At 34.0% G+C, this 20,435-nt stretch overlaps 1 protein-coding gene across 7 annotated transcripts in view; it reads left to right on the top strand.

Moving 5' to 3' along the window:
• The window catches only part of FBXL17 (F-box and leucine rich repeat protein 17), a 290,228-nt gene that overhangs the window by 79,951 nt on the left and 189,842 nt on the right, over positions 1–20,435 (top strand). For all 7 annotated transcript variants that reach the window (XR_012648930.1, XR_012648929.1, XM_075020221.1 and 4 more), the window contains exons 5-6: positions 5,556–5,663; positions 14,418–14,548. Coding sequence is in view for 5 of the 7 variants with exons in the window: in XM_075020221.1 (XP_074876322.1) it covers positions 5,556–5,663; positions 14,418–14,548 (239 nt within the window). In the remaining 2 variants the exon portion in view is untranslated. The remainder of the gene's footprint in view (positions 1–5,555; positions 5,664–14,417; positions 14,549–20,435) is intronic.

Here is a 20,435-nt window from a genome sequence, read left to right as displayed (position 1 = left end):
TGACTAGCCTTTATTTCCATTTTCATCCTCTGACAAAGTGCAATAAATTCAACTTTTACCTTGCATCATGGCAAGAATTTTAGTATAGAGGTAGCAGTGCAAATTTTAAGCTAAGCAGGAAGAACCTATGTAAACACACACCTGTAGTCAGGCAGTTTCTCTCAAAACTATTTCATTGCTGTGATTTTTTATTTTTTAAAATTTATTTTTATTTAATGATATTTAGTGTCTCTTCTGCTGATAGAATAGTGGTAGCTTGGCTGCCTTCGTTTGCAGTAGATACAGCTATTTCTGTATATCAGCAATCTTGTTGCTTTAGTTTTCTTTTTTTGTGTGTATGTATTGCATCCTTGTGGATGTACCTGAGATCACCTATAAGCTGGTGAGCTGAGTTAGTCCAGGATAAATGGTCTCTCTGTGTGATTTGCCTGTATCTTGTGAAATGAATGCATTTCAGGAGTTTTGGCAAAAAGGAGTAAACCAAAGTTTTGCCTGAGGTTAGCCTAACTGCACCTTATGGTTAGTTATGGAATGCAAGGATTTCAGGGAAAACAGACCAGGGAGGATGTATGTCGTTTTGAGTATGTGATATAAAACACAGTATTGGAGGGTCTGGCCACATGCTTCAGGCAGAGCAGATTTCTGAGTGGGTTTTATGTGGGCCTTAGTCTGTAGTATATAATAACACAGGTAAGGCAAGAAAGTTTTAGGACTGAATCAGCAGATGAGCTTTTTTTTAAACGTATCTCTTTTCAAACATAAACCTGAATTTTAGTAAGTCTTCCCTCACCCTTCTCTTGTTCTTTCTGTGCTGCCCCAAAATAAGTATGGTTAAGCTGGTGTCTGACAAACACAGGGGGAGTAAGGAATTGATAAGAAAGGGGGTTTCTTCTACCATTAGGGCTGACTTTCGCAGTGGATACTTACACTTTACATTTGTGGCAGACTGACTCTCTACTTACATGGAAACATATTTTACTCTGGCAGAGTTTATCCTGCTATGTGTCTTTCTTCTGAGGAATATTTTACATATTTTGCAAACTTTTATTTATGTATTTTACAGGGAAAAAATTGCACATTAAAATTTACTTATATTGCAGTGCACCTTTTTAAGTAAGAGAACATGGTGTTTGTCCTGTGTCAGTTACTATTTATGTTCCTGTCTCTTTTTCCTCTGTTTCTTTTCAAGCTTCTGTAAGTTTTTATTAATTGTGAGGCTTTTTAGTTGGAATTTATGGCTTGTATTGTTGCACCTCAAACTTTCTTTTTGAATTATCATCTTTGCTTCAGAGCTGTTCCTTTTTGCTCATTCAATTACTGGATAGAATGTAAAATAAACTAATACTTATAGAATCTAATTCAGAATAGTCAAAATATTTAATTTCTGTAAAACAATGCAGAGCTGGAATTCATATATAAGAGGCTGCAATACATAAAAAGAAAATGATTAAACCATATCTCACTTATCATAGATCTTTTTAATAGGAGCATAATCTGTGCCATTAGTTCCAGACCAGCGTATTTCCCATTCACAATGCTTTAGTGCATAACTTATAAATCTGTCGTCATCATCCTGTATTACTTTTTCAAAGCAAGACTAACGTCAAGCAATTCAGGATGAATGAAAGTCAGTGAAGGTCGACTAGACAATCCAATTATTAAAGATACTTGGAAGAACAGTACTGTGATCTATAAAATTGTTGGGTGTGAATTTATGTTTTTTTGTTGACAAGGGTCATTTCTGTAGAACTGTGGTATATTTTTCTATGGTAATCTGTTTTTTAGATTATGCTAGTCTAATCTGTTTGTATAGTATGTCTGAATGTCAGTTGTTTATACTCTAAAATATTTGTTAGTTTGCAGAAGCCATATTTATAATACATGTCATGCACCTGTTTCATCTCCTGAGTGGTGAAGAGGCCTTTGAGGAAAATGTGACATACAGTTACATATTGCATTACGAAGAGACAGTGTTAAGATTGCATAATCATTGCATACATGCCATTGCTAATTTTCCATGCATTTTTTTCATCAGTCACTTATCTTTCGTTCATTCTGCAGAACAGGACATCTTTTGGGAGCATAAAATACATTCCTACAATAAAAGAGGTTACTTTTCTGGCATCTACTTGTAGTAGAAATAGTAAGCTGGCCTGCATGTTTGGGTTTAAATACAAAAGTTCAAGGATGTATACAAGCCATCTGTGCTAGACACTGCAGATGGTAGAATAGAGGAAAGTCTAATTAAGCACGAGAATAGTTGTTTACAGTCTCAGAAATTTACTTGAGCTTTAAATTTAGCTTTGTTACTTCTCTTTCAGATCTGTCTGAAACGCCCCTACTTTTTTCTACCTTATACAAATAGGTCTAATGAAAAATAATACTTCTGCATACAAACCTTGTTTTATTATGTTTTTTGAGCTATATGTAAATAAGGACAGATAGGATTCAATTATCAATTATTCTAATTGAAAACTGGGTGATTGTGTTTGAGTATAATGCTACATATATGTTTATAAATAAATTCCAAACTACTCCTCCTCCTCCTCTTCCTCCTCCCCCACCCATGCAAAAAGGAGACAAAAATAAATTATATAAATTTTATTTTTTACCCATTCATCAGATATTTAGTTTACAGGTGGTTTGATCTGATATTTCTATACATAGTTATCTTGTATTCATTTTATGAGAAGCCATTCTTGTGAAATTGCAAGTGTGTGTGTGTATATGTATATATAGAAATATATATCTGTATATTTTCCTTCCTAACTAATACAATCACAGGAGAGTGTGGTCATATGTTGAGAATAGCTAACCAAACAGAATATCCAGTGGCCCTCATTACAGGCTGTCTGGTTGGGAATCATGTTATTAAAATATCAATTGCTATAAATGACATAGGGTCTGAAAAAGAAGTAATATATTCCTAGACACTGGTATAGCAAAGAATGCTGACTATGAGATTACAGTGCTGATTGAGAAAATTTTTACAATGTTTCCCAATAAAACTTGAAGTCAGCTTCTGTAGGTGGTAGATTTTTGTTGGCTGACAGCAAAAGACTGGATCTGTTACTGAACTGAACTTAAAGACAGCAACAGGTTCAATGCACTGCTATTTTATTCATAAGTCAAGATTGAAGAACAGAAATTGCTGTTTGCAGTAGCAAAATCCTTGTCTAATGTGGTGATATCTGTCACAGTAATTGTAAAGCATATTCAGGTAATGTCACGCTACTTTTGACACATTACCTGGAAAATCATGAGGCTTGCATGGCATACAGAGGTAATGAAGAATCTTTTTCTGACTAGATAGATGCTGCATATCTAATGAGCACTGAAAAGGTTCACTGCTAATCTAGAAATTATTTCATATATATTGTCATAATCTACTGTTACTAACTTTTACCAAAACTATTTTTTCACAAGTTTTGTTCAGAATGCAGAAAACCCTGTAGTATGAACAGGATATATTTTAAGATAATTTTATTATTTGCATTCAAAGCATCATACTTTTTAAAGTCTTCATGCACCCAAATGTCAGCTATATGTAAGAAATTATTTGTATTTTAAAGTTTTAAGCTCTGTAATGAATTTGTGATGTTTGGATTTATGCTATTGATTTTTCATTACCATATTTTCTTGCTAGCTAGGGCAAACCTGTCCGCCACAGGGAATCATACTTTAATCCTCTGTAGAGAGAGGAGGGTGAGATTGTATCAGGGTCCTTTTCTTAGATTGTTAGGTGAAACAGAGGGTTTAGTTGGTCTTCTACAGAAGAGATAAACTTCTTTTTTCCCCCCTACTGTGGTGCTGGTAGAATGCTAAATAGTTCAAATCCTTAAGGCTTTGACGTCTGATAGTATTTGTCAAAGGTTTTTAGTAGTTAATATCTTAAAATTCCCAAATAGTTGGTGTGGCTGTCCTCAGCTGAGAGGAATATGCAATAATAAAAATGTAAGATCATGTCAGATCAAAATCAAAGATTAAATTTCTTACTACCCTGGATTTTTTTGTTCACGTAGGCAGACCCAAGACATGCATCTATGCAGATACGACATGATCCCTACCCAATTTGTGATTGAGTGTGTTAGCTGACCCTCTTTCCCTTCATTTTGGCCTGTTTTCAGATTCATTGGCTTCTACATACAGAATCCCAAAAGGCCTGCCTTTTATTTGGCAGATGTGCAACAATAAAAATTTTTGCTGACTGGGAAATTCTTGCTTTGAAAAAGCTGCATTAGACCTATAACCATATTCAGTAACCCCAAACCAGTACAGCTTATGTGTGTTGGTGTACCTATAATCTTGTTGGCCTCCCTTATCTCTGGGTTATCTTTTCAAAAATAATTTTGCCAGAGTCTTCACCAAGATCACCATATGCTGCCAGTGTGCAGTTAAGTGACGTGTTAGTCAGGCAAGTTGGAACTGTGGATAAAGGTGATCCATAGCACATCAGGAATAATGCTCCTATGTATGTATTCACCTGAGACTCAGTTGTGGACTAGATATTTCAAAACTTGTTTTGCTTCTGAGTTCTGTGGTAACAACAAGACATTCTTATAAACCTAGAATGTCCTTGGCATTCAGAATTTATGATTCTAGACTTAGACACATTCCTGAGCAGTTTGGCTGGAAAATACAGATTTTATCCCAAAATCAATACAGAGTTTTGCATTGCTGTCACTTGCGTTGGGAATATATACTTCTCAGGAAAAAACCCAAAAACTTGTGTAAAAGAAGATACACAGGTGTCTTAAGTGTACCCACGTCTATATTATATTCTTCACAAAGTTCACAAAATGTTGTCCTTTTTAAATAGTCTACCTACAAAGCATTACATTTATGCAATGGTTTGTGTTTTGTAATTATGTAATTATGAAATTTTATTAGAAAAACTTAATTATAAAGAAAAAATAGTTGTAGAAATAAATAAATCACAACAATAAACTAAGTAACATCTCCATTCAACTGATAACTGACAGAATGGTATATTACCATGAGATACAAGTCTGATGTGGGAAACAGATGTAATATTATCTTTAAGTTAAAATCATCCATTGCTTTGTTTTAGTAAAAATGCTTAGAAAAGCAATATAAACTTAAGATATCCCACAATTCAAATTCTCTGCAGTTAATGATGGGTATAGCATGCATCTGCAGGATGGCAATAACATAAATTTGTTAGTATTTTCATGTCTGTATATAGTTTATGGGAATAGTGGATAGAATGGTTTCTTGGTTTATTTGCAGATAAACAGGATGACAGTACTGTTTGAATTTGTGGCCATTGTTCTCTCTTTTCTTCCGTTTCTTCTCCTCCTCCAAGAGGATTATACCCTTTTGCCAAAGATGATCTTTTTCCTTCCTTTTCATGCGTATGTGTAGAGGTGTGTGGGTACCTGATGTTTTCTCTCAAACTCTTGAAATAAATAATATTAGTGATAATAATAAAAGTATTAATAAGCTTGCCAATGTTACAGAGAAACTTTTTAGACTGTATTAACTATGTGCTCATGTCACCTATTCAACTATTACCTGTATATCTCTTTCTGCAGGTGACAGATCGGTCAGTGAGGGCCTTTGCTGAACATTGTCCTGAGCTGCAATATGTTGGTTTTATGGGCTGCTCTGTTACATCAAAAGGAGTCATTCACCTCACCAAAGTAAGTATTGTAACTACTTTTAGCTAGTCATTAGTGTGTTTGACTATTGCCAAGCCATAGGTATCAGCCAGTATAAGTTTATACGTATGATGAATAATACTGTCATGGATAGAAACATTTCAGGATCAATGAACTTTGCATTATTTGAGCAGACACATTCAGATTTCCCTGTGTTAAAACACTGTAGCAAAACTATATTTAAGGGATGATACTTTTTCTCAGAAATATCTTTAAAATGCCTAGTTATACCAGATTCCATTGCAAACAAAACTTCGTAATTGGAATTGCAAAGTTCTTAGTGCAAGAGTTTTAGACAGACCCCTTACTGCAACATACATTTTGTATGTATCTATCTTTGTATTTTAACACAGATAGTGTGACAGATAGCTTTTACTTCCTATTGTTTTTCTTTTATGTAAGGGGAGTGATGTGTGGGTGAACTAACTTGAGTGAACCTGTAGAAAATAATGGAAGAATTCAATAAAATGAATTGACTTGGTTGAGGTGGACAAACAGCATATTAATTAAAATCAGTGACTGCAAGTATATTCAGGGATCATGCAAACATAAGGAAGAACACAGGAAACTTGCATCTGGAATAGGTAAATTAGTATTTATAGCTAAGAACTTCAAAAAAAAAGTTCAAATGGGAAAATGGAACATATTATATAGCTGGTAAAGATGACTGTAGAAATGGGTATTGAATATGAAAATTTCTGGTAAACGTAAAAATGGCTAAAGAGATCTTGAAGTAGCAAGTGGAGAGCATATTTAATGAAAACAGAACATGTCCTAAGAAAATACAGGTCTTTTGATGGAACTGTGCAGTCCTCTTGTTGTACAGAACCATTCAGGTTTTCTGTAAAATATTTTCATCAGTTTAGGGCAGCTCAGTAGCTGAAGATACAGAAGAATTGAATACATTTTGGAACACATGCAAAAAGAAATAAGCCAGAGAAATTAATTTGCATGATAAAGTTATAGCACCTCAAAGGATGCAATTTGGAAAGGACTCTGTGTATTGAAGTGATGTATAAAAGGGGCATATACCTGCAGGAGAGAGAAATAATACCATAATTTTCATGTCCTATGAAAACTATATATGTATAACTATAGGTTGTATTTATATACACAATATAAATATAGGAGGTGTATAATTTAGAAGTCTGATATAGGGCAGGTTATGTAGTCCAAGGCTTTGTGGGAAACTCCCACACAGGTTGCTTTTAAGGTGCATGCTTTGGTTACTGCATTATTCTGGCCTAGATTAACTGAGTATTTAATAGATGTCTTATCCTTCAACCAAGTGACTTTATAATCCCCTTTATTCGATTAAAGAAAAGTCAAGATCTTGAATTTTCTTATTAACATTTAGTTCTGATTTTCATATGGTTTAATAATAATAAATTATTATAAATCCTGATTTACATAGGAGTGACGCTGTTGTACATAGTCCTTCAGAAAATATCTAGGAGGTTGCTTTGTCACAAACTTGAAAAAAGTCGTATGGGATAAGGAATTGGTGCATGTGTTTTTTGTTGGGACTTGAGACTTGGGCATTCCAGTTTCCTCCCCTCCATCTATAAAAACTTTCTGTAGGCTATTAATACTGCAAAGACAGTGATGTGATAACACTGAACATTAGGGGTTGTTTAGCCTGGAGAAGAGAAGGCTCTGTGGAGACCTTATTGTATCCTTTCAGTACTGAAAGGGGGCGTATAAGAAAGATGGGGACAGACTTTTCAGTAGGCCCTGTAGCAATAGGACAAGGGGTAGTGGTTTTAAACTGAAAGAGGATAGTTTCAGACTAGATAAGAGGAAGAAGTTTTTTATGAGGAGGGTGGTGAAGCACTGAAACAGGTTGCTCAGAGAGGCTGTGTATGCCCTATCCCTGGAAGCATTGAAGGTCAGGTTGGATGGAGCTCTGAGCAACCTGATCTAGTTGAAGATATCCCTGCTCGTGGCGGGAAGACTGGACTAGATATCTTTAAAGGTCCCTTCCAACCCAAACTATTCTATGATTCTCTGATATGATGTCTTCTGTAAGGTTTGCTAAGTATTCTTTCACGTATGAGTGACATCCTGTGTGCAATAACAAGGTATTTTTTTACATTTATTGCTACTTTAAGCTGAGGTATACATGCATGTAATATAGGCAAGTGGGATGATGCTATATATATTGAGGGGAAAAAGAGTGAGTAAAAGATTTTCCTAGTCATACAGTGACTGGGAAACTGTATTGGACTTCAGGCTTTTTTACTCTGAAGCTATTGACAAGTGATACCTGATTAATCTTGCTGCAGTGACTTCAGTAGTGTTTCCACCTGGCTCCTCTGGCAGGTGTTACTTCCTCATAGTACAGCAGACAATTTTAACTAAAACTCTGAATTGCACTGAAGCAGCTAGCACAGACACATGTTCCATTTCTACAGTTCTTTCAAGGAAATAAGCTTCAGCAGGGAGTTAAAACAAATAACTGGGGAGTAGTAACATGATATTTAACTGCTGCATCTGTCTTTTTCCAGAACTCATCTGCTGATGACATCATTTTTTTGTTCTAACCATCATGTATTTCTTATGGTCAGTGTATTTCTTGTGTTCAGTTCTTAACTAGTACTTCATAAGTGCTTAGTAATAATTCCAGTCCTATGTTCTTAGAGAATGTGGAATCTGTTCTTTGCTCTATGTGGCCTGTGAGTATGTCCCACAAGACTGTGCAGACCTAGTTCCCTTCTGTCCTTCTACCTCCTGTGTGCAAACTGGAGATAACAGTACTGGCCTCTGTTGTAAAATTGCTTTGAGGCTGATGGATGTATAAAAATAGAGTGGTTTCTTATTACTGTATTTTTCCCCTAGTAATGTTAGCTCTCCTTAAAATTACTGGCACTTGAAGATTCTGAATTATGTTGCAGCTGAACCACAGAGGTTTGTTAATAATGAATTGTGGGATATGGAGTGAAAATGTTATATATTTTAGAAAAAGAAGAAACATTCAGGGTTTATTTTCATTATTTTTCTACTGAACATAGTGATGTTCAAAAAAAGTTTGCTTCTTGAGCAAAACCATGTTGTCACACGAGTGCCTTTTATCCTTAAAGTTGTTATAAACTACAAAAAATGCACCTAAAGTAAATAAAGATTATTGGGCAAGATCAGAGGTACTGTATGTACATACAAAGGGTCCTTTTAAATGTTAGTCTTCCAATGCTAGGAAAAAGTCATTAAGTAAGGATTTTTGAACAGTGATTCTGGGACGTTCTTTGTGATGATTGGCTTGAAATTTTAAATGATGTAGTGCCATAGACTGTGTAAGAGAACCTTTTTACATCTTACCAAACTGAAGCTGACCATTTTGTTGAATGAAGTTAACTGAGTCCCTCCTAAGAGACTCTTTTCATCATTTTAAAGAATTTGATAGTTGTACCCAACTGCAATTTCTTTCAGGTTGCAGTGAAGTAAAAAATGCATTGCAAAGAAGACTGATTGCATGGTTGAAAGGGTTTCAGTGCTCTGTGGGTGTGTGAAACTTTAAAAAAAAAACAAAAACAAGTTGATTGGAGGTACTTGAGAGTAAATAACACAGAGTAAACTATGAATCAGTGATAATGTAATTTAACAGCAACTTTTAAAGTTTATAAACTTTAAATAAGTCTTGTAGCATGGATACTATATGTGCAGCTTTTATGTATGTGCAAGTGGGTCTCTACAGTGGGTCTTAATTTTAGAAAGGAGGGCAATATATTTATTTTTGTAGCATAACTTGTAAAAGTATGCATGCAAAAAATCAAACCCCAAATAATTATTATCTTTCATCTTGGAAGGAGTAGCAGCTTGAATACAGATGTCATTCACTTTCCTATTGTGTTTTGCTGTCGTACATTACAAAACAAAGGAATCTATTGAATAAATTTGCTTCCTTAATTAACATATATTTTTCAACTCCCTTTTTTCCTCAGGCATGTTTTTTTTACAAATACCTACACTCTTCTAAACAAACTTTCTCTTGTTTTTTATAAGTAATGCAAATTATGTCTCTGTGCTTACAACACAGATTTTGAACGCGTACTTCTTATTTAAGCAATGGAAGCTCAATGTTCTGCAATATTTAACTTTAAGAAATGAAATTAAAAGTTGTGAATGTGCAGAACATTAAATCAGTCTATGGGGAAAATAGTTTCCTCCATTAACTATTAAATCATTTTCCAATTCTTGAAACCATGTATGATTACTGTTTCAGGAACACAGTTTATCTCAATAATATAGTTCAGTTACTTCAGCTCTTAAGTAAAAATCATTGTATGTGACTTTTTAAAAAATAGTGTATAGATTCTATTGACATAATAATAAAAAGAATGTGATTTACAATTTTTGTAGGTTACTATTTTTAATTTCCTGTGATCGTACATTTGCTTTTGGGGGCTTAAATCAGAGAGCAGTTTATTCCCTGAAGGCATGTATATGCAGAGAGTTTCAAGGAAATTAAGCTTAATTAGTGAAAGATGTGAATTTAAAGCTCATTAAGACCTTATGAACACTTTCCTTCAGAAATAATTTGGCTTTAGTTCTGAAGAGGATTGATCTTATGTGAATTGTTTAGTGGTGGACTTGGCAGTGTTAGGTTTATGGTTGGACTATATCTTAAAGGTCTTTTCCAACTTAAATGTTTCTATGATTCCATTCTATTCTATGATTTTTAAGGAAGCATATCTCTACAGGAATTGTGGAAGCGTAGGAGGAACAAAAAAACCCAACCAACCAAAAAATAATATTATATTATCTTAATATTATAATATATTAGTAGTCCCCTACAGTAACAGCTAAATATTCACAGGAGTTGATATACCCACACTGAAAAATTACTTGTGATCCCAATGGTAATAGTAAATTTTTTATCATCTAAAGTATATGAAATTTATCCTAAACTTGAACAGTCTCAAAACAGGCATATTCTCTCTCTCTCTCTCTTGGTTATGATAGTTTTCAAATACTCTATCTTCTTGATTAGGTTTGCACATATTTTAGTATTACAAATTCCAATAATCAAGACAGAAGTCTTACAAACTGCATAACATTCAGGCACACAAATAGTATGATAATCTCTGAATCTTTAAATACATCAACCTCCATAAGATTTCATTTAAACCAGTCAACAAAATTATTACACAAAAATGATTTTATCATAATTCAAAATATTTGAGATCCAAAAGTAGTAGGTAATTTCTTTAAAATAATAGTATTTAATTTTTTAATTTTAATATCTTCTTAAAAGAACTAAAGCTTGGTTTTTCAGAATTCCTTTGCCCAAAACCATTTTGTAATCTAAGTGGTTCTTTTGCATCTGTCATTCACAGTAGAACAATTCCCTTTCAGTACATTTTAACAGGCAATCTCTTCACAAAACCTTTACATACCAGGCTGTCAATTCTCTGTTAGTGGGACTGAGAGTAAGGGACCAACATATTCTGCTCCCTTCTAATCTCATCCATCTAACTAGACTTTCTCTGAAACTTAAATGCTATTATTACACTATCTCATACAGTTTTAATACTGAGTCAGTATTCAGTAATTTCAGCAAGGTTGTGTATATATGTAGCACTGAAAATTACTTTAACTGTTCTTGCTTTCTCTTATTTTCTATTTAGTATTTTTAAGGCGTCTGCCTGCTATTGGCATTGTCTGTTTTATTGTCACATTAAATATTCCTTCTTCAGTTAAAACATTTTTGTCTGCTGGAGCTGAGTTCAAAGTTTAAATTCTGCTCATGCTAAACATTCTTTGTAGAGCTATAAAACTAAGAGTTGAAGAAAAGTGTGAATATCTGTAGAAGAATGGCCCTGAAATTGCTCAATAAAATGGTATTGCTACTTGAAGAAAATTGTTTTTGATTGGGGAAAAAAAAAAAAAAAGGAAAAACTTTATTCATACTGGTGCCCTAAGACTGTGTATTTAAGTCACAGGATATCCTTTTCCTGTGGAAAACTGCTAATTTGTTAATGTTTTTTATATCATACTACTTTTAGGTGTGAGGGTTAGAGGTAGAATATAAACTTAGGTAACTTTGCCATTTTTTTATAATATTAGTGATTAATAAAGAATTCAGCATTGTATCATTAACCCCTTACAATTGCTTTTCCAGATAAAATATAAAATAGGACATTTGTCATTAAAGTATCCATCTCATTTTTTTAATGAAAAATGGTTACATATACATTTATAACAATTCTCTTACCTGTAATAAGATGTTGATACCTCAAATTTAAATAGGCAAAGGGGTATTCTTTTCACCTGTCATGTTCAGATAAATACAAAATCATGACAGAAGGTCCATTACTTAAGGGAATGTGTATCCAGTTCTTCAGCTCTTGAAAGTCGTTCACTCATCTGAAATGGCAATAGTGAGGTTGTATAGATCAAATTATTCTTGAGGAGTTTGCATCAATCTGAAGCAGTTTCTTCAAAATTCTAAGACAGTGAGGTTTTATGGATCAAGTACGTTGTGCCTGATAAAAAGAATTAACCTACCAGGTAGGTCAGGTGTCAAGTAGGCTGTTCAAAATGAATGAATGTGACAGTAAAAAAGGCAAGTGATGGTTGAGTTACTGTATATTGAATATAATAGTAGACCATTATTAGTATGAAGGAAAGAAACAATGAGGGAATGATCATTCTCTTGTGATAGTAAAGGTTAAAATCTACCTTGGAAACCCTATTGATTTGGTTAATAGGAATACTAGGAATTCAGTTTAGTTTTTGAGTCTACACATGCAAAGCAAAAGTTTTTTTTTCCTGGGAAATCACATTTTTTTTCTGCTACATTCATCATTGCCTCAGTGAGGTACTCTACTGTTACCTCTTAACTAATTTGAAGCCATGTTAGTTAGACACTTTTTAAAGAAGCACTTACCTCTGTGCATTGTTTTATCCTTAGTGTAAGTTTATGTTTTTTACTCTCTGAGTAATAATAATGACAAAAGTATCACCAGTATTGTCACCTGCTCATAAGAAGACTGTTGTTATGAAAGAAAGCATGTTTTAGTTAAGAATTCTGGTTTTGGGTTTGGTTTTTTTTTAATGGGAAGATTTTCTACATGTCTTTGATGTCTCCTGGTAAATATTTGTTTACTGTCATAGAACATACACATTGTTGAATTGTCCAGTAGGTTTCTTTCCTATCTCAAAGGCATTGGCCATGTTATTGTCAACATAGTATAAAGGCTGAAGTATCTAATATGAATAGCTGTATGAAGCTATTCCCCTTCTTTTAATTTATGCAAAAGAAATGAGGGATTGATTGTGAGCTTTTTTTGAGTGCGTAGAAGATATGTCTTTTAAGCTTCCTGCTAGAGCAGTATGTAAGAAATGCAGAGAGGCAGAGCTTGTAAAATCTGTCCATTTTACCAACACAGTATCAATCATTATGTACTTTTCTCCCTAATAGGCGGGTAGGATTATCAGAAGTTCAATGGGATTACAACAAGCACCTCCACAGTACACCTGTGGTAGTATCCTAATAACAGGAATATTATTGTCCTACTTCCTCTAGACAATACCCTGCAGTTGTTTCTCAGAGGTCAGGTTCCTTAATTTTATTCTTGTTTTGCAGAATTTTTGGAAGCAGTATGTGGTTTATCTTCAGCTTTAGTTTGGAGAATGTTAAAAGCTTCTGGAACAAAACACAAGAACACCAGTTTCTGTACAAGACTACCTACATTTGAAGTCCTCTTTTTTCCCTTTTCTTTTTATCATTTCTCCCCCTGCCCCCTTTTTTTTGTGGTTTTTTTTTTGTTTGTTTGTTTTTTCCTTAAATACATTGACTTAATAATTAACTACTGAAGTGGGCCAATTATATGATCTCAGTTGCATGCCTTTACTTAATCAAATCCTTAGTGACTTAAATCACTGAATAGGATTATTTTTTCTTTCTTACAGGGAAGGTAAATTTAATTTAAGTGTCAGTATTACCTAATGCAATTATTTTTCAAGAGCATAACAGAGATTATTTCAGACGGCTTAAATAGCAAACAGCACTTGGGGGTTATTATGACTAAACTGATATGCAGTTTAAGGATACTGCAGAAATCTATAAAAATTTTCTTCTCTGAATCCATAGCTCATAAAAGTAGTTAAGAGGGTTTTGTTTGCTTTTGAAGGACATTATACAATGGTTAACAATAGTAATAAATCAGTTTAATCACTGCATAAATCTTAATCGTATTGTTCCGTGACTCCAACTTTTGTTTGTCAGAATATTCAAATTATTATTGAAGGCTGTGCAGGGGAGACTACAGCATAAATACTGTATTTTCCAGGGAGTTTGTAATATTTACTTAATTGGAAAGCCTTAGACTTTGGAGTCTTCAACTGCATGCATTTGAATCTAAGCACAAACGTGCTGTCTCCCCTTCCTCCCCTGTTTTTCATATAATTAAATAAGTTGGTATGCTACCTTGGTATCTTATACCCCATATAGTTAAAAGGAGGAAGGCCTTGGCCCCTATTGTAGATGTATTGGGCCATGAGTGAGAGTGTCTTGATTTCGTGGAGTAACTGAGTGCCTGAATTCCAAATTTGCTAAAGTTGGATTCTATGAATATCTCTGTTATGTTTCCTTTTTGTGAAAAATATAGTAATCTCATCTTTCTTGAGTAGCTTGCATATATTACATGTGATTCCAAAAAGTTTAACAGTTCTTACAACAGTTATGTATGTGAACAAATTTCAGATTATTTCTTTCTGTCATCTTTGTCTCGATAGCTAAGAAACCTTTCCAGCTTGGATCTACGTCATATCACGGAACTGGACAATGAAACAGTGATGGAAATAGTCAAGAGATGCAAAAACCTTAATTCCCTCAATCTGTGTCTCAACTGGATCATTAATGACAGGTAACTTCTTCGTAGCATCTAAAACCAGTATAAGGCAAATTTAACTAGTTGTATTAGTTGAGAATAATTCCTCATGGCTCAGGGGTTGGAGGAGATCTATAAAAGCAAGCAGTGTTTTCTGAGTGTTCTTGTTTGTTTGGGGTAAATCATCTAGACAGGTGTTTTACAGAGTGTCTGTATATTTCTGCAGTGGAGAACAGTTTAATTATAACTAGATGGCAGCACTAATCTGTTTCCTGTAGATTTAATGAGAATGTGCTTTTTACCATATGTGATTGAAATGTCCAATTGCAATTATGACTCCTTCAGTAGGTAGCCAGGATTTAAACATTTATATGCGTACAAACAATGAAGCATATTTTGACTATATAAGGAAAAATAAAATGCTTGTTGGTTAAGTAGTGGAATTCATGGTTTTTTAGAAAGCAACAAGTCCTTCATTTTTTTGGCGAGGAGGCTCTCCAGAATGATACTGAAAGAATAACTGGGGTGTTACCTTAGGCTTTTTCTTTTGACCAGAATACCTCCTATCCTGCGATATTCTGTCTTTTTGATCACGTAATTTATTTTAACATTAAGTAAATGCATACAGGTGATATATAATTATATTGCAGATCAGATGAAAAATGAAAAGTACTGAGAATTTAAAAAGTGGAAGTTTCCTTTTAAAATGAGAGAATTGAGCAAAGCCACTACCTCAAGGTGCACAGGAAAGAACATTTTGAATTATTTTTAACAGACTGGTTTATTACAACTGGTGCTTTAAGAAAAAGGAAAGAGACACTTTTAACAGAGAGAGGTTCTGAAACAGTTTCTCATAAACCAGAATGATATGTTTTAGCAATGGTACTTCTTCCCTATGGTTGCAGATTTTTTCTAACATACTTTCTTTCAAGGTTTTCTTAAGTCTTTAAGAATGTGCTAAACTGTTAAGAATGTGCTAAACTGTAAATGAGCTTAGACTTTGGTGAAAGTATAATGTTCTAAAAATACTAAAATTGAAATGTGTTGAATAGGAAGTACCACTGAATTTTTACTACAACTCCTTTTAGCCTTTAAGACTGTTTTTTGGTTTTGTAGGTTTAGGTCAGACTCTTAATGTAACTTCACTGGTTTTGAAAGCTTTTAGTTACCTTAGATCTTTTTGTTCATATGCAGAATAAGGCTACTGTAATGGAAAATATTAGAATAAATAAAAAAAAAATTAAGAAGAAAAATGTAAATTTAAAAGACAAACACTTTTCAGGTTTTAATTAAAGTATTTAGAAATGGTATACCTTTCTGCCTGAAAATTTTGAGGACAATCTGCTAAGTATGATCTAAACTGATATCAAACTGTTCTTGAAGTTACTTTACTAGAATTACCACAATAAGAAATACATCTTTTAATTATATGCATGTGACTCTAAAACTTCATACTGAATATAGTTTGTATTATGCAGCTTAACAAGAAAAAGAAACCCTTTTCAGCAATGACAGATAACCTGCTATTGTATGTGAACTTTTAGCTCATTGACTTTTGTCTCTGTAGTTCTTTTCATTTTGTGTTTATTTCTGATCATACCTGTCAGTTCTTTTTCAACATGTGACTGATAACTAAAACTTGGCTACATATTTAGGCTTAGCTATTTAAATTAGCTTCTAGCTAAAAGCAAACAAAGAGAGAATTTACAAAATAATTAAAGCCTTTTTTAAAATCTTATTCATAGGCAGTCATTTGGTAATTTAACTTTTTTCCTATTTTACACATGAGATGAAGCTTCAATTACTAGTCTTAACTGAATAAAGTAATTTCCCCTACTCCTCCAAAACACTGAATTAAGAATTGCTGAAAATTAATAAAAGGAACATGATGCAACCACTGGGCTGCAATCAATGTAGACCAGTTCAGCAGAGTATTAGGAGCATATTCACTTTGAGGATATGAGTGATCCTTCAGAATTTCACAGGACTGTTCAGGTGCTTACCTTGGGTAAAAACCTAAGTTAATTTAAGCTAACTAAATTAGTTCATTAATGATTTAAGGCAAGATGAGCTTTTTTTTTTTTGTTTTTTTATTTGATGCCATTTGATGGCTCCTAGTCAGATGGGATGTCAGAGGAGATTCTGCATCTTGATACCTTTGAGTAAACCTTTTGTTTATTATTGTTTCCAGCATAAATGAGATAGTAGCAGTCTAATGTTTTACCTGACTTAGTTTTAAAATAGGGAGATCAGGTCCACCACTTCACCTCTCATCCCCATTAACAAGCCTGCTTACTTGTGAGATCCAACTACATAGGGCTTCTATTACAGATTTTTTCAGACTTAAACCGCTTTTTTGTTCTTTCTGGAATTACTGAGGGGTTTTTTTCTTTTCTTTAAAGCCTTGGAAAACTGTTTTCCTCCATTCCTTTCTGCAGAACCAAAGGTGAAAGAAAACTAGGAAGTTCTCAAAAATACTGGTATAGCTTAAAGGTGTGTCTGAGAATTATCTCTTAAAGGTAGTTGATTATTAGTAGGTTTTACAGCAGAAGTAAATCACTGGTTTTAAAACTTTATTTTAGATTTCTTTATTGTTTCCAAAAATCCATATAAATTCCATGAGCAAGGCTGTGGCCCCAGAACATTTATAGTGCTCTCTTGCTTCTGACAGTGTTAGATCTAATGCTGTGACCATTACATTTCTTGCTAAGTAACTGAAAGGAATTGAAACTTAGGAAGTGCAAGTTCTCTGCATGGCAGGCACTTGCTAACATTTTTAGTGCGGCAATTCTTTTGCATATGCAAGAATTAACAAGAACTATTTTTTCTCTGTTTTGATTAAAGCTATTTTTGTTTTTGAAAGTATCTAAGAGGCTTATGTACGGCAGTAAAAAAATAATTTATTTTTACCTAAAGCAAAAAATATATTCAGTATGTTCAGCTAAGATTCTCTTGACATCAGTTTTAAAATGAAAGAAAAAATAGTTCTCTTATGACTTGTAAAAAGGTCTCCAAAAGTTGAGAGTTAAGATCAAAAAAGACCTGTTAATCTAACAGAATGATTTCTTCTGTATTACAGCTCCCTCAAAAGCTTCATATACTATTTATCATGTTAATTAAATTTGTTATACAAACAGTCCTAATACTACTTTCAAATATGAACAAAACTAAAGCTGCAAATTTTTTTGGTATGCATCATGAGTAGATTATCTCAGGTCTTTGCAATTGGAAGGGAGTAAAAGTGAGTTCTCTATAAATGGTGATGTGAATAATATACCCTGAGGCTTGATTTAAATAACCTTATCACCTTAAAGTTGTCTTAATGGTCACTGCAGTTGTTCTTTTGAATTCCTGTTGATATACTAAAAATAGTGACACCTAGAAATAAACCTCATGGGGGATTCAGGAAAAAGTAGTATGACAAATTGGCAAAGCTTTCAGGGTTCCGTGATTTTTCTAATAGTTTGAGGAATCTGCTATGTATTGTATCCATAAATGATCAAGGAGCAAGCAGCAGTTAATCTAACATTTTTATGTGAACTTTATCACTGTGGACTTTGAGTTGTAATTCATTTTGACTTCTGTGTTACATAAGGTGCCTAGAGATAGACATTTAAAAGCCATTCAGTGACTGTGAAGTCTTTAGAGTATTTCTGCTTGCTTAAGTTATCCTTCTTACTGAAAACACTCCCTTAGTAATAATTGTATAGAGGATGTTTGCCAGTCCCTGTTGTATCTATGGTTCTTTTAATAAATGTCATGGTGCAGGGAATAGTGCAGATAAGGTAAGGAACTTTATCTAGAGCTACAGTGAGATTTTTTTGGTGCCATAGCACTGCCAGTCAGTTGGGATAAGGTTCCAGCTGCATAACAAAATTAATGATTCGTTTTGCAGTCACAGGACAATAATTTCCCAACCATTCAAGAACTTTGGTCCTTCCTCTGTAGGTGGTGCCAAGTGTTCTTCTAATAATGTCTCAGGAGAGCTATATTTTTTCACATAATTTATCTCACACTGATTGTAGGTGACTTTGTTAGCAGGTGCTGAGGTTTGCAGAGCATCTGGAGGTTGTTGAGAGTAAGCTATGGCTGTGACTTGGAGGTAGATATGCAGGGTCTGCATGGCACAGTAAAACAGCAAGTAGTGTTGGTTGATGACCTTGTAGTGGTATCATTTACCTCCATCAGACTTCTGATTAGTGATGTGGGGGAAGATAAGCGTTATGTGCATCTCCCTGAGCTTTCAGCACAGATGGGAAACCTGGATTTGGCTTAATTATACCAGTTCTGAGAAAACTGCTGTCCTTCTGTAGTGCTTTCATGAAATATCACTGTAAATAAACCAGAGTAAATGGTGTAATGGCATAGTCTCCCCATACTCTAATGTTTAAGACTTGTTGGTGAGGATTCTGGTTGGAGTCCAAGATGGGGGAACTTGGAAATATGGACTTTTGACAAGGGTAGTAGTCAGGAAGTCAAGATATGGAAGAAATTCAGAGGAAACATGGTAAATGGTTAGAAGCCAGACCATAAGCCTGAAAACCAAAATATTTGTGCAGCAGCACAGACGGGAGAAAGGAACATTTTCTCCTTTGAAAACACTCCATCTGCTTTATTCTGCTCTGTCACTAATGCAACATCATTTTCTCAGGATTGGGTATCATACTTGTTGGTATAGAGCATATGGGGGTTTCTACATTGTTACTTAGCAGAGTAAATTGTTAACGTGATCTTCCATATGCTAGAGAAGTGTTTAAAAAAATCTGCACTGACTGTCTACCATGAGTTCATGTGAACCCATGTAATCAGCCTTGGGAGCATCTGCTGTGATCTGGATGTGTTGTGGGTAGAGGATACAATGCTGAAGATGGTCTCAGCAGGTGGTTCGCTCACTATGTTTAGTCCTAGAGCTGCTGGTGTATGTGAGTGCCCCAACATTTCATTAGCAGACATGAGCATCAAAATAGTACCTCAGTTCTTAACAGTATATTTTTAAAAAAATGCAGGATTTATGAATGCTAGAATTATGTTCACAATATATACTGAAATTAATCTTCTCTAACTGAAAGTATAAGTCTCTGCATATTTGATGTGGAAATTATTTTAATAAAATTACTTCTAAAATAAAAATGTATAAAGCTTTCAGCTTGCCTGTATTTTTGCACAGGCAAAAATGTTCATTTTGTCTGTGGTGACTACAAATGCTAATACAGCATTTTAGTATTCATCACCTTTGATCTGACTGAAGTAGAAATGTGCTTCAGGAGCACTGATACTTATTCCTGTCATTTTGTGTAATCTGGACTTGGGGATATAGTAGAGCCTTCCAGAAAAGTAACCGTACTTTTATATGATATTTGTCATGAATCATTCTAGGTGAATGAAGCATTTCTTAATTTTAATTTAATTTCATCTTTTCAATGTTATCTGAAAGATGATCTCCTTTGAGTTCTCTGCATATTTATCAGGTGTTTAGTCAGCTACATTAAAAACTTGAACTCCATAAAAAGTTATATAATGTAACACAAATTAATTTTACTTTTAAAATTACTTATGCTTTTGAATGTCATGCTTTTTAATTAAATTTGTAAGAAAATTTGCTTCACCCTGCAGATATGTTTTGTAAAATGATTTGAGGCTGACTGTCAGATTTTTTTAAATTTCAAAACAAAGAATAGAAGTTGGACAAAGAAGGGTAATTGGCATGCTTTGGTGAATTATCTACTTTAAATTCTGTGTCTTCCTTTTTTTTAAAAGCAATTATGAAAAAATATATGAAAAAATAATTCTTTGTGATTAGTCCAAAGTGGTGGGTTAATGTTGGCTGGCTACCAGATGCCCACCCAGCTGCTCTGTCACTCCTCCCCCCTTCCCCTCCCCTCCCCAGCCACCCCCAAAAGGACAGGAGGAGAAAAAAAGATGG

This window comes from Buteo buteo, chromosome Z (genome assembly GCF_964188355.1).
Source record: "Buteo buteo chromosome Z, bButBut1.hap1.1, whole genome shotgun sequence".
In the NCBI taxonomy this organism is placed as follows: Eukaryota; Metazoa; Chordata; class Aves; order Accipitriformes; family Accipitridae; genus Buteo; species Buteo buteo.
The sequence above is the reverse complement of the archived record's forward strand: the minus strand, read 5'-3'. Positions and strand labels throughout refer to the sequence as shown.